General features: G+C 40.2%; 2 protein-coding genes across 3 annotated transcripts in view; both read left to right on the forward strand.

The window, feature by feature from the left end:
* Window positions 1-729, forward strand: part of capn5a (calpain 5a) — a 29,287-nt gene extending 28,558 nt beyond the window's left edge. The window contains exon 16 of the mRNA XM_088346363.1: window positions 556-729. Coding sequence (XP_088202489.1) covers window positions 556-564 — 9 coding nt within the window. The 3' untranslated portion in view covers window positions 565-729. The remainder of the gene's footprint in view (window positions 1-555) is intronic.
* Window positions 730-2,938: 2,209 nt separating this feature from the next.
* On the forward strand, window positions 2,939-14,747 carry LOC148357807 (queuine/queuosine transporter SLC35F2-like). Of its 2 annotated transcripts, XM_088346367.1 has the most exons (8): window positions 2,939-3,060; window positions 3,123-3,298; window positions 5,819-5,946; window positions 8,347-8,506; window positions 9,694-9,850; window positions 9,934-9,986; window positions 10,062-10,216; window positions 14,192-14,747. In XM_088346367.1, exons 1-8 carry the CDS (start codon window positions 2,993-2,995, stop codon window positions 14,390-14,392), a joined length of 1,098 nt encoding a protein of 365 aa, XP_088202493.1. In that variant the 5' UTR covers window positions 2,939-2,992; the 3' UTR covers window positions 14,393-14,747. The 2 variants fall into 2 exon arrangements, with proteins under 2 accessions (XP_088202493.1, XP_088202492.1); XM_088346366.1 differs by having other exon boundaries at window positions 9,934-10,216.
* Window positions 14,748-15,105: the final 358 nt, after the last annotated feature.

Raw genomic sequence — 15,105 nt, forward strand, 5'->3', positions numbered from 1 at the left:
AATCTATATTTTCATTCAGTTTTAATCATCACAGTTAATTGGTAATACAAAGCAGTTATCACTTCTGATTTTTCAGTTCACAAAAATATTGTACATTATACAAAATAATATTGCTGAAATATTAGTCTATATATTCATGCAGTTTTAATCATCACAGTTAACTGGTAATGCAAAGCAGTTATCACTTCTGATTTTTCAGTTCATATTTTCTTCGTGGTTTGCTGTCCCGCCACAGTTGTAATGCCTTCTCAAGGTCCAATCCATTATCATTCTCCTCATAGCTTAACCAGGAATATAATTTTGTCCATTTTGGCAGAAAAGCCCTTTTCTTGCTAGGAGTATTCTTTTGTTTATTTTCTTTCGTCGAATCATTCGCTTCAACACATGTGTTTTCCTTGCCTCCGCGATCTTCCGAAGAATTTCTCCGCTGTTTTTTCGTGCCAGAATTATTGCCGTTGTTATCACTTTCTGCATTATGTTTCGACTTATTACTGACACTGAAGAAATTCCCAATTTTGTGTTGATTTTCACCTAATACCAACTGTTTTTTCGGAGGCATACTGAACCTTCACCTTCCCTTGAGGACAACCACCACAACAATGATGTAAACTCGAAGCAACGAGATCTCGTTTGCCGAGATCGGCATGCAGACGAAAACTCGAACCGCGAGACCTAAACAACAATGATGGATCTGCCTGACAAAATGTTTGGAGTGCGGTAAATCTTTGTAATCGGGTAAAAATGACAATTTTGTGTCAAAAAAGTTGCGTCCGGGGGACGCATGTTGATTTGACACTATGCATCCCCAGCAAAAATGATGCGTCTAGGATGCAGGGACGCGGGCAAACAAGAACACTGCTATATACATTTTTCTAAGGGATGGGCAGGGCACCTGTATGATGCAGCAGGGGTAAACCAGTGAAAGCTGTCGGGCCCGCTGTTGAAGGGAAGAGTGTGTTGTGTCACCCTGACCCGAGTGACATGGCCGCTTTCTTGTGTCCCTTTCCATCTGGAGCGATATGACCAGGGTAGATAGATAGATGTGCAGTTTAACCTTTATTTTAGTATTTTATTTTGTTTGTATATCTTTATTTGATTTTAACTTTTGATTATTTTTTTTCTTTCAAATCACTTTACTTACACATTCATATGAATACATTTTGTCTTACGAAACATAATTTTCTGGGGCCATCATTCCATAGTTTTATCAATAAGGATTCTTTCAAGGAGCCCGTGTTTACATTTTCCTTTTTGTAGATAAATCATCATCCATAAATCGTCAGACACTTTTCTACTAATTGTTTTTCCACTCCCCCCCCCCCACTTCATTGTTTATTAATTTTAGAATAATATTGTACAAATGTAGAGTGCCAAAATGTTTTCGATGTTCATTATCACTTTTACCACCATTGTTTGTATGCACGTTTGTACATTTCAGATTTATCTTTGTCATCCATTCATATAATAAACTCATTTATTCATCATTGGTGATTAATTGTAGTCATTCATAATGTTCTTTTACTTGGCATTTATTTTAAAATGTATTATGTTTTTAAAATGCTGCCTCTGTACTCCCATTTTGTATTCATTAACTCTTAAATAAATATCCATACATTAGGAATTTAGAACTGCTTGGTGTCGTACATAGAACGTAATAAATCATATATTACACATTTTTACAAAATTGAACATGTTTGCATGTGAAATGACCCTTGATAATTTTGTGTAGTGTACACACTTTTGATTTGGCGTCTTATACAATGTTTTGTACTACCACAAACTTATAACTTGACGTGGGCAAGGAGTGTTTTAGAATTGCTGTCAATATGTGTTGCAATCTTCAAGAAGTTTTACATGGACATGCTAACATTTACTAAGATTTAAATATTTATGTATTTTATTTTAATGGTGTAAAATGTCTCAAGATTTTATTTATTTATTTCGATAAATACTTCTTAATTCGTTTTTCTTTAATTGAAAACATTTTATTGAATTGTTTATATATGTATTAATGTACTTTGAATCATTTATTTTTTCAATTATCTAGTTATTTAAATACATAAATAATCTGTAGATACTGTACAAATATATATTTATACACACACACACACACACACACACACATACAAAAATGCTTTGAGCCTTTTAATGTGTCACAAAAACAAAGTAAGTCGTCATCGCCACATAGTTTGTTTTTCAAGAAAAATATAAAAGCCCCAAGTGATGCAATGCATATTGTACGATGTGAATATGAACATAACAGGCCTACCCTAAATTTCGGAGCAAAGGTTTTTCCCCAGAAATTTTCAGTTTTGTATCAGTATTGTTACACACACGCTGCTGCCCATCATTACCAAAATCTCAGTGTTCTGCTGAAATGTCCTACCCTCTCGAGATGTCCTACCATTGGCTTATCTGACAGCCATATCTGCATTTTTGAAGAAGTGAAAGAGTCAAATAAGAATTAAAAGCAAATTTGTAAATTCTCGCCACGGTTAAATAAATGTATCACCGCTTTCAAGGACACATATGATAGGTGGCATTGGTATGATGTCTCAGTGGCTGGGAAGGAATTTCAGAACACCAGCTCATCTCTGAATATCAGGATGACGTTTTACACTAAAAAACAACAGTGACCAGATGATGAATGTGCTACGTCTGAGTCAAATCAAGAGACTTCTCCTTTTACTGGTAACCATGGAAAGCAGTACTTTCTGTTTCATGTGGTGGAAAGAAATCCCTAACCAGGGAAAAATGGCCTGGAGAGAGACAGGCGCTGCCAGGCTGTACTTGCCCAAGACACACCACAGGTAATGGTGTCCCCTACAACCCTAGTGGTTAAGGGATCCGGGAACCGTGAAATAGCGCTGTGATGTCATAATGTGCACTCACACCTACTCTGTGTGACTCTTGCCCTCTTGTAGTCAATCATTCAGTGGCCGAAGACACCGAAAGTCTCTGAAGACGCCTCGCAGCGAGCGTCCCTCCCCCGATGTCTCCCGTTGCAGATGTGCCCACGCTCCATGCCTGGTTGGCAGGGATCAGGGAGGCCTTGACGTGGTGAGTGTGGGGAAAGGGCGGGGGGCACGTGACTTCTTACCTGTGAGCGTCTTTTGGGGTAGGCGCCTGGCTCGCAACCTGCTGCTGGGTCAAGTCCTGGCGGCGCTGGTGTGCGGGACGGCCGTGTCTTCTCAGTATTTGAGTTCCGCCTTCTCAGTGGACGCACCCCTACTGCAGAGTGTCATGCATTATGCGCTGCTTGGTGCCACCTACACGCCAATGCTGCTCTGCAGGAGAGGTGACCTGCATTCTTGAACTCCCTGATTGCAAAACAATATATACCATAAATCCCGGACTACAAGCTGCTTCTTTTTGTCTACATTTTAAACACTGCGCCTGCCAATATAATGAGGAATTTATTTTTCTTTTTACGAAGCGGATAGTTGCAAGGGTGTTACAGTACCAAAGCATTGTTTAACCCAGGGGTGGGCAAACTTTTTGAGTTGCGGGCCGCATTGGCTTAAACATTTTTTGAAAGGGCCAGGAGGAGAAAAGAATGTTGACTACATTTTTTTGTATATAGCGATACAGTCTCAAATACAAACCTCAGCAATACCTGATTGTAGCTCCTATGCTGTTAGACAGAAGAAAGAAAAGCTACTGGACTTGTTCTAGGTTTGAGGAGTGGTAATATTTATTTTGTTAAATTTGTTTAATTCTGGGCTGCATGGCGGGGCAGTCATAAGATCGAACCTGTGTGGAGTTTGCATGTCCTCCCCGTGCTTGCGTGGGTTTCCTCCCACATTCCAAAAACATGCATGTCAGGTTAATTGGCCGGTCCAAAATTGTCCCTAGGTGTGAATGAGCGAGTGACCTGTCTGTCCCTGTGTGCCCTGCAGCTGGCTGGCAACCAGTTCACGGTGTCCCCTGCCCACTACCCGAAGACAGCTGGGATGGGCTCCAGGACCCCCGCAACCCTACTGAGGATAAGCGGTGCAGAAAATGGATGGATGGATGGATGTTTTATTTATTTTTCAGTTTGATAGCCGGTCATCTACTCTAATTTCGTTGTTAACCTATTTTTAGTTGCAAAATGTACATTTATCTGCACTGATAGGGTTTGGAATTAACAATCAATCTATTTTGTGTCTGAATAAGTTACACAGTAATACACTTTGAATTTCAATGATAGTTCAAATGAATGACAAGAAGGTTCTTTAAATAAGTAAATAAAAAACTAATCCAATGTTTTCCAGGTCAGGGGATCCAAAATGCATTGGTGGAGAAACACCTTTTCCGTTACTGGCTCAGTCTAGTGTTAAAACTGAGAAGTGCAACAGAGTTGAGCTCAAGCGCCATGTGCTGGCCATATTCAACTATATTTTCAGAATTTGCTGCTGGCCGTAGTTTGGACACCCCTGGTTTAACCCATCCTCCTGTACTGCTACACTTGTTTATTCACGATGATCTGTGTCAGGAAACGGACTTAACTCACACGTATCACATAAACAGCAGCTAAAATCATCGTCCTACCCACACCCAACCTCTCAGGCTTAAATAGCAGGTCCATTAGTCCCAGGTGTCACTCACCTACCACACCAGTACTTTATCCCACTATCGTCTGGGGGCAGATACAGGACAATAAGACTTAGGGGGGCCTGCGTCGGGAAAAGCTTGCGCAAGAGGATTTGGTCTTCCAAGAGGGGGGAGTGATAGAAAATAATTGAGAAGCACTGCTTTAAGGGGACCAATAAATTAAATCTTAATCCAAAGGGTGTTCGTGGCAACTTCAGTCATGTGCCGGGCCCTTTCTGTGGATTTACACAGCCGCAGTTCCCGTCTTGGCTCCACGTAACAAGGTGGCGCTCCCTGTCAGGCCAGTGAGTTGCCTAAGAACTGGTCCAGGAAATCCAACCGTTTAATTAAAACAAAGCATCACCAAAGCCCGCAGCCAGTAAGGATACAACGGGGTTTCTGCTAAGTGGTCTGAATGTCAAAGTGAAGAAATTCAATGAAGAGCGGGTGAGTGGCAAGAGTAACTCTGACTTTCTTTCGCTAGCCAAGTGCTGCATCATCTTATTAAGAGACATGCATGAATGGATGAGGGAGATTCCCACTGTCCTTGCCCACCCTTTAGCTGCGCTATATCAGCGGGTAAATATCCAGTACAGAAAAGTAACACATTTTGCCACAATTAGAACACTGCAGACTGTCCACTGCTGTCAATTTTACTCATCCAACGCAGCCGTCATTATGAATTAAATTGGCATTAACATAGGCTAATCACCTGAATGGGACAAAAATGTCTCAAAACAAAACTTAATGTACTGTATTGACTAAAATTCCGAAGCCCGTACTATCACAACAGCCTGTACTCATGCAGAGCCATGCAACTGATCTTAAGATCTCACATCGCTTGCGCACATGGCAAAGTGATAGAGAGGAGACTGAGTATTGCAACTACTACATTCAAAAAGAAAAATCATTATACACGCCAACAGTAGTTACTAACTATGAGTTCATTTTTATGGCTGTTTAAGATTGCGGCTTCAAGTCCAGTGCGGCTTATGCAAAAACAGGTTGAGTTTCTTCCTTAAAATTGCGCGTGCGTCCTTTAATCAGACTTGCTTTTCATTCTGGAAATTATGGTAATAAAAAGGACATCTGAAGCAGTCAGTGTAACAAGACTGACTTTCTTGTTACCATTCAAATGCTTTGTCTCGTGCCCGGTTATCGATTTGGCAAATAGTCTGCTGTTTGTGTTCTGACAATATGGCGTCCAATCCAACTGTTTGTCACTTTTTGTTGGTATTGAGAGGTCCCGAGAGCGTGTTCAAGATGGGTCGCCGTCGCTGGTTCCAGTATTCCCTACTTGGCCTGGTGGACGTGGAGGCAAACTATGCTGTGGTCAAAGCCTACCAGTACACCACACTCACCAGCATACAAGTGAGGCAAACCCAGAGCAACCCACGATATTATGTACTACCGATTAATCGGCAAAAATCGAGCTCGTTTTTCAAGGTTTTTCTATTATAAAGGTACTTAAAGGGGTATTGTGTATTATTTAGTACCTCCTAGTGGTCATCCGTTGACAGAATAATGGTCAAAAAACAACATATTTATCATACAAACATACATTTTTCAAAACACTCCTAAATTGAGAAATGTGTATTTATTTTACACAACATGAGCTTTACTCAAAGGGAGCTGATATGAATGTCCGCCATCTTGTTTCTACGGGTACCTGATAACCTCAAAAAGGCTGTGCAAAAAAAGAGAAGTACCATAAAATAGTAGTCGTTTGTATTCTTCCTTGTGCTTTTTAGCCCTAATTTTCTTTCTTTACAATAGCCTTTAGATCTAGTGGTTGAATATTACACAGTGTCGCTTTAAGGACAAATAATGCACATCAGTTGTAGGTTTTATCCCTAACTCATATTTTGACTAAGGTATTTAGTCAGGGGCAGCACGTTGGAGCAGTGGTTAGCGCATGTACGGCACAGTTTTGAGGTCATAAGATCGAACCTCCTGTGTGGTGTTTGCATGTTGTCCCCATGCTTGCGCGGATTTCCTCCAGGCACTCCAGTTTCCTCCCACATTCCAAAATCATGCATTTTAGGTTAATTGGCCGGTTCAAATTATCCCTAGGAATGAATGAACGATTGAGTTGTCTGTCTCTGTGTGCCCTGCGACTGGCAGGCAACAAGTTGAGGGTGTCCCCTGCCCACTGCCCGAAGACAGCTGGGATGGGCTCCAGCACCCCCGCGACCCTACTGTGGATAAGCGGTGCAGATAACGGATGGATGGATATTTTTCAACGCTATTTCCAAACCGTTTACCTCTTCCTGTATCAAGTTCACACTTGTATATTTATATATATATATATATATATATATATATATATATATATATATATATATATATATATATATATATATATATTTATACACACAATTGTACGAAAATGTTTGACCTCGACCTTGATTTATTGATTGTTTAGAACAGCAAGTTTAGTTAAATATATCATGTAGTGGGTGCAGCTTGTGCGGCACAGTTCATGTCATGGGAACCTCCTGCGTGGGTTCAAATCCAGCTCCAGACTTCCTGTGCGGAGTTTGTATGTTCTCCCCGTGCTTGCGTGGGTTTGCTCCGGGCACTCCGGTTTCCTCCCACATTCCAAAAACATGCATTTCAGGTCAATTGGCCGGTCCAAATTGTCCCTAGGTGTGACTGAGCGAGTGAGTTGTCTGTCCCCGTGTGCCCTGCGATTGGCTGGCAACCAGTTTAGGGTGTCCCCTGCCCACTGCCCGGAGATGGCTGGGATTGGCTCCAGCCCCCCCGCGACCCTAATGAGGATAAGCGGTATGGCTAATGAGATGAGATGAGATCATGTAGTGGACACAGTGATATTTGAGAAGTGAAATCAAGTTTATAGGATTAAGTGAAATTGTGCAATAATAACAAACAAATGGGGCATAAATCAACTGACATGCAGCAAAGGTTCTATCCATGTTTATGACTACTTTTCTTTGTGAACAGTAATAAAACAAAGCAGTGCTCGAGGTTAACGAACAAACACTTGAATTATATTGCTAAATGTGCCGATACTCAGGATTTGACACCTGATATTGATGCAGGTGTAAAGCCAAGTTTCAGGAGCTAGCAGTCGCTTGAAGACTGTTCAATGAGAGAGAGAGAGGGGAAAAGGGTGTGTTGACAAGACATTTGTTTGCACAGATCATTAAAAATATGATTTATCAGGTTTCATATAAGACAATATAGTGCAGTATCTTCTCAGCTTCAGTATGCCCAGTCCGGAAGGTTTATCAGATGTTATCCATTCACTGCTAAAACTCATTTTGTATTTCTTTTGTAATTATTTCAAAGCAGTTTGACAATTGAGGCAAAGATATTTTAATTCATAGCTCACAACTGTAATTGTTTTATGTGGTGAGTTGGTTCAGATGCATAGATGCATTAATTCAACTGTTAAAACAAGCTATTTAACTAAATCAATGCCAAACATGAAAATCATGTTTTCTCATTGTTTGCAAATAAATGTGTTTTGAATATATATATATATATATATATATATATATATATATATATATATATATATATATATATATATATATATATATATTTATCTGGGATTATAATTTGTAAAGTAGGTTATAAATGATAAAACATAGTAATGAAAAACAAAGCTCAATATTTTTTACATGCCTGGTTTGGGTCCTAAACCATGACATTGGACAATCATTTAAACTTTGGAAGGATACAAAAAGCTAGCTCAGAGATTTCAGTTTTTATTCATACATATAAACTTTGTTTTTTTTCTTATAGCTTTTGGACTGCTTTGTAATCCCAGTGGTGATGATTTTGTCCTGGTGGCTCCTGAAGACGCGCTACCGTCCTGCCCACTATGCATGCGTCTGCATCTGTTTATTGGGCGTGGGCACTATGGTGGGGGCTGACCTGCTGGCGGGCCGAGACCAAGGATCCAGTAAGATGAGGACTTTCTTCAGCGTCTATATCGTGTAAACAACATAGAAATAACATGCAAGTATATATAGTGTTATAGTCATAAGCCAAAATTTCAACCCGTCTTTTAAACTTTCCGAAAAAAGTCGCTTTCAAAATAATTACTAAAAGAAACAGAAAACTATTGGGAAACTTCTGTCTTATCTAAAAAAACACCTTAAAATGTCCATACCACCAAATTTCCTTGCACACACACACTCACGAAAAAAATCTTGCACATAAACCTCACAAATAACAAAAATACTACACGCTTTCTCGTCAAACTCTCCCCAAAAACCTCACATAAAATATGGCGTAACCCCTACATTGTACTCTGACCTATCTCCCAAAACTGTCTCATTGTGGCGAGTAAATCTATCAGTCATCTTTCCTAAAGGGACAGTGTGTATCATTTAGTGATATAAATAAAAAGACTTAACTATCACATAAACATGCATTTTATTTAAAAGTCGTAAATGAAGAAATTTGCATTTATCTCAGATATCATGAGGCTAACCTTAAGGGAGCTGGCATAATTGTCCACCATCTTGCTGCTATGGGTATCCAAAAGAGAAGTAGAATGGTGCGTTTTGGTCACTGAGTGTCTGTAGTTTGTGTTCTTCTTTGAGTTTTCAGCTCTCATTTTTTTCTGCACTGCACATCATCTAGTGGTCAAATAATATACACTGTCCCTTTAAAATCTTTCAACAACAACAAATAAAAAAACAACAAAGTAATCCTCCAAGCTCTCTTGCACAAATATATACCAAACAAAACTCACAAGAAAATCCTCACGCGGAAGTAGAGTGATGTCATGCATGTAGTTGCAGTTTTTTTTTTCATTTTAGGATGAAAATGGTGAAAGTAAGTAAAGGACTATTTCACTATGCAAACCCAAACCCCCAAAAAGATACGAAGAGTTTATTCGAGCGTTTTTAAGATAGACACGTACGTGCACGTGCTACAGAAGCAGCTTGACAGAAGCTGCAATGATAATTTCAGCCAGAAGATGGCGTCAGCAAGTACAATATTTTGAAGTTAAAAATTATTTTTCTCTTTTAGGTTTTTTTATAACATGACAATTTGTAAACAACCTTCACCATATTAGTCTCAATCACAAATACAATTCTATTTGTAACAGTATTTCAAAATTGGTTTGGTCACGCTCAGGCTCCAACATACTGCTCGGCGACGGGCTAGTGTTGCTCAGCGCTGCCCTCTACGGCCTGTCAAACGTATGGCAGGAGTACACCGTAAAGAACCGAAGCCGTCTGGAGTTCCTCGGCATGTTGGGACTTTTTGGCACAGTCATAAGCAGCGTGCAATTGTAAGAATACACGTTACACGTTTTGTGGATTTGTAAACATGAGTTTTCAGTTGCTTTGGTGGACTTTTGTGTTTGATGCTCAGAGTGCTTGTGGAGCTTCACCAAGTTTCTGCTATCCGATGGAGCTGGCAAGTAGGTCAGTGTACTGTGATGCAATCTCGTCACGTGACCCTTTTCGAATTTTCAAGTTTCTTCCGTTTGTCGTGTTCAGCTGTGCTGTTTGGAGCCTTCGCATGTTGCATGTTCAGCCTGTACAGTTTGATGCCGGTCGCGGTGGAGGAGAGCAGCGCTGCCGCCGTCAACTTGTCCATGCTTACCGCCGATATTTTCAGCATTTTCTGCGGGATCTTCCTCTTCCGTTACAACGTGAGTATCGCAGGAAGTCATGGTGGTCACGTCAACTCACGTTTATTTGTATGGCTGCTAACCACACAAAAAAATCTGAAAGGGCTGCACAGACTCCCATTACAACATCCCCCGATCTGAAACTTTCATGAGGGCAAGGAAAAATTCAAAAAACAAACCTTGAGAAAGTAATTGCCTCTTTCAGGATGAGCAGGCTCCAATGTATGTTGCAAGGGCATCAAAAGACTACACTATCAACATTAAATATAAGTAATAACAGAAATGAATAAAGTCTAGTTGGTAGCAACGACAAACTTCTCGTGACTGAGGTATGATCTAGATGATGGCATCCGTCAGGTTCTGGTACATTGGCTCAGACCACATCAAACATCTCACCATCTAACATCTAGGCTCGTCCTTCTCCCTCAAAGACAAATGTGTGAGGTCAACATTACTCTTAAGCTACAGAATATAAATGTGCCTTAAATCTAGATATAAATACTTTCAGATTGAAGATTTTAGCTCAGAGGGCAGAGCATTCCACAGCACAGGGTTCGCGAATAGAGAACACTATCGAGCTTACAGATTTCGTCTTAGCTCTATGAGTCACAGGTAGACTAGCAGTATATGGGCAGGGACTCAAATATGGACCATAAGGCACTAAGGAATCAGAAAGATAAGAGAAGGAAAGAAAATGATTGTATGCTAGCAACAGGACCTCAAAATTACATCTTAAACTGACAGGTCAGCTAAAATTGGGGCAATATGATCGAACGTCTTAGTCAACGTCTCGCGACAGCATTTTGCGCCAGTTGTGAACTTTTAGTGCTATACATAGGGAAACCAAAGAGTAATGCATTACTCAAAGCAAACTGAGGCAGGCCCAGCCCCAGAAAGGGTTGAAGTCGCCATTAGCACGGTCTTTTCCTGGATGTTAGCTAAGACTCTAAAAAACGTCTGCTATTTTGGAATGTCTAGTTTATTAAGACATTTTTAGACCAAAAATACCAAAAAGAAAAGGCGCGGATGCTCAATTATTTTCCAGTTGGGAGAAAGCTGAGGAAGAACTGTACTTGGGAGCTTGCTCATCAACTTCTAGTTTCCTTCAGCGTCCCCAAATATTTATTTAACTTGAGATGCCCCTAGTTACATCTTTGTCTTTTAGATACAGTGCATCTGGAAAGTATTCACAGCGCTTCACTTTTTCCACATTTTGTTATTTTACAGCCTCATTCCAAATTGTATTAATTTAATCTCTTATCTCAAAATTCTACACATAATACTCCATTATGACAATGTGAAAAAGTTTTTTTTTTTTTACTTTTTTGAATTTATTAAAAATAGAAAACTAAGAAATCACATTTCCATAAGTATTCACAGCCTTTGCCATGAAGCTCAAAATTGAGCTCAGGTGCATCTTTTTTTCCACTGATCATCCTTGAGATCTTTCTACAGCTTAATTGGAGTCCACCTGCAGTAAATTCGGTTGATTGGACATGATTTGGAAAGGCACACACCTGTCTATATAAAGGTCCCACAGTTAAGTGTGCATGTCAGAGCACAAACACCAAGCATGAAGTCAAAAGAACTGTCTGTAGACCTGCGAGACAGGATTGTCTTGAGGCACAAATCTAAGGAAGGATACAGAAAAATTTCTGCTGCTTTGAAGGTCCCAATGAGCATAGTGGCCTCCATTATTCGTAAATGGAAGACATTTGGAACCACCAGGACTCTTCCTAGAGCTGGCCGGCCTTCTAAACTGAGCGATCGGGGAAGAAGGGCCTTAGTCAGGGAGGTGACCAAGAGCCCGATGGTCACTCTGTCAGAGCTCCAGCGTTCCTCTGTGGAGAGAGGAGAGCCTTCCAGAAGGACAACCATCTCTGCAGCAATCCACCAGTCAGGCCTTTATGGTAGAGTGGCCAGACGAAAGCCACTCCTTAGTAAAAGGAGCATGGAAGCCCGTCTGGAATTTGCCAAAAAGCACCTGAATGACTCTCAGACCATGAGAAACAAAATTCTCTGGTCTGATGACACAAAGATTGAACTCTTTGGTGTGAATGCCAGGCGCCATGTTTGGAGTAAACCAGGCACCGCTCATCACCAGGCCAATACCATCCCTACAGTGAAGCATGGTGGTGGCAGCAGCATCATGCTGTGGGGATGTTTTTCAGCAGCAGGAACTGGCAGACTAGTCAGGATAGAAGGAAAAATGAATGCAGCAATATATAGAGATATCCTGGATGAAAACCTGCTCCAGAGCGCTCTTGCGAAGGTTCATTTTTATTAGCAGGACAACGACCCAAAGCACACAGCCAAGATCTCAAAAGATTGGCTTCAGAACCACTCCGTGAATGTCCTGGAGTGGCCCAGCCAGAGTCCAGACTTGAATCTGGATCTGAAAATGGCTGTGTACAAACGTCTCCCATCCAACCTGATTGAGCTTGAGACTTATTGCAAAGAAGAATGGGCAAAACTGCCTAAAGATAGGTGTGCTAAACTTGTGGGATCATATTCAAAAAGACTTGAGGCTGTATTTGCTGCCAAAGGTGGATCAACAAAGTATTAAGCAAAGGCTGTGAATACTTATGTAAATGTGATTTTTTAGTTTTCTATTTTTAATAAATTAAAAAAAGTTAAAAAACATTTTTTTAACATTGTCATAATGGAGTATTTTGTGTAGAATTGTGAGATAAGAGATTAAATTAATACAATTTGGAATGAGGCTGTAACATAACAAAATGTGGAAAAAGTGAAGCGCTGTGAATACTTTCCGGATGCACTGTAAGAGGGCGGGAAGAAACCACACACACTCTGAGACACGGCAAAGCTGTCTAATCGGATTACTGTTTCCAAGATATAGCAATACTATTAGATCTCAATGTAATGCTACGTTATATGAATGTTGATAAGAAAATGTGTGAGAAATATCTGTTAATCATTGCTACAGTAACAGACGCATGGATTATAATCTCAGCGTTGGGCAAATCTTCGCAGTGTTGTGGAGATGGAAAAAGGCTACTATCGTAATGCTCTTTGAATGTAAGTGGAAAGACAGATTACGGGCAAATATGACACCCAAAATTTTGACCGAGTCACCCCGGGTGATATTACGTTTGTTAAAATTCAGAGCAGTGTTTGAAAACAAGTCACAACATTGAGCTGGAACAATTATCAACATCTCAGTATTTTCAGGGTTAAGACCTCCTGATCAAAATGGAGCGTTTTCCTCGAATGGCAGATACAGTGGAGCGTTATCTGAATAGCAATGGAAAATAATCTTATACTTGCAAGTAATTTTACAAAGCGGAAGCATATGAATACTAAAAAGTGGGGGGCTAGGAAATGATCCCTGCTGAATGCCACAGGTAATATCAAAAGGCTCAGAGGTCATATTGCCTTGTCTAACACGATGAGTCCTTTCAGAGAGGTAGGAACGAAACCAAGAAAGGACAGTTCCTGAGATACCAATCCATTTTTCCAGTCGATGGTGAGAATGGCAACGGATGGGGCAGTTTACAGCTACAATAACAAGAGTGAAGACGAAAAAAAATAAAATAATAAGTTGATGACAAGGATGATAATAAATGATAATAATGGACAATGAAGATGATGAAGACAAATGACACGCATTCCATTCTTTAGTCTCTAATTTAAAACCTTAAACTTGGGTTTAGACTTGAGCTACTCTGGTTTAAAAATTTTGGTACCAGAGCTTACAAACGTCCCCAAAAAATTTTTAAAACCTAAACCTTTTTAAATATGCCACTTAGAAACCCTGTCATTTTTGGGAAAGCCCTTCTTTGAAACACTAAACACATCTTCTGTTATTGACAACTTTATGTTGTTGTTTACCGTCGTTTATAGGCCTATTTGAAAGCACTACACGGGGAAAAATGAAATTAGAACTCCCCACTTTGGCTTGAAACCTTACGTCAAAACCAAGCAGTTACTCTTTTGATACCTAACTCCAAAAACATAACGCACACGTTTCATCAGTTCTCAGGTTTGTACGTGGTGTCTCTGGTGGTCATCTTTATCGGCTTCATTTCTTTCAATGCCGTACCCATGACCACCTCATCTTCATACAACTGTGACGGTCTCCATGACGATCCTGCACACCCATCCAAACAGGAAGTGGTTTTGGCGACAGAGCTGCAATGCGAGCGAGTTTGCGTTGTTCACTGCACTCCTTTGTAAAACTTTTTGGGAAATATTTTGGATTTGCTACGCTATAGAAAAGCTTCAAAATTCAACCTAACCCTTGTTTTAAAACCCTTTGTCTAAAATGTTTTTTCATGTAAGAAAGCAGAAACCCTTTTGTTTTGGAATTCAAAGCTTAATTTGATACTCTTGCAACCAGAGTGTGATTCCCCTAACTTTACTATGTCAAAAAAGAAGCGAGTCAAGGTCATTCCTATTAAGTTATGATTTTTTTTTAAATAAATGCAAACCAAACGCTCTGGCTGCTAGAGGGCAGTGTTGAGTTTGTGTACCATGGTGAGTGTAAAAGTGCAAACACTCAGCTGTAAAGATAAACCGGTAAACACATATAATGCAGAACATGAAAATCTCCCCCCCCCCCAATGTTTGTGAATTTGTTGCATAGGGGCCTGTCACACAGACATTTGCAGCTGAATCACGGCTAAAATTTTGCGGGTTTTTTTTGCCCGTGTTGCGTTCGATTACGTTCACAACAAAAACAAAGACGGAATGGTTTAAGTTGTATTAAATTCCCAATAAATGCAAGACGAAGTGGTTTGGGTTATATGTTCGCCATTACATTCCCTAAAAGTGAGATAAAACGAGGTAAAGGTGGTTGTAGTAGCGAGGGTATGCAAATCTCGGCAGGGATGCACCGGGCTGTAGAAAGACACAGTCCCGTGAAGATCAAGATTTCAAGCTATGGAATC

This window comes from Urocampus carinirostris, chromosome 10 (assembly GCF_059441175.1).
Source record: "Urocampus carinirostris isolate Australia breed hairy pipefish chromosome 10, RoL_Ucar_1.0, whole genome shotgun sequence".
Lineage (NCBI taxonomy): Eukaryota > Metazoa > Chordata > Actinopteri > Syngnathiformes > Syngnathidae > Urocampus > Urocampus carinirostris.

Bases quoted from the DNA above. Each gene is read 5' to 3' on its own strand.
- LOC148357807 (XM_088346366.1), top strand. From the start codon at position 2,993: ATGTCTCCCGTTGCAGATGTGCCCACGCTCCATGCCTGGTTGGCAGGG. The intron at 3,061-3,122 runs GTGAGTGTGGGG...CTTTTGGGGTAG, and splicing joins ATCAGGGAGGCCTTGACGTG to GCGCCTGGCTCGCAACCTGC. The intron at 5,947-8,346 runs GTGAGGCAAACC...TTTTTCTTATAG, and splicing joins CCACACTCACCAGCATACAA to CTTTTGGACTGCTTTGTAAT.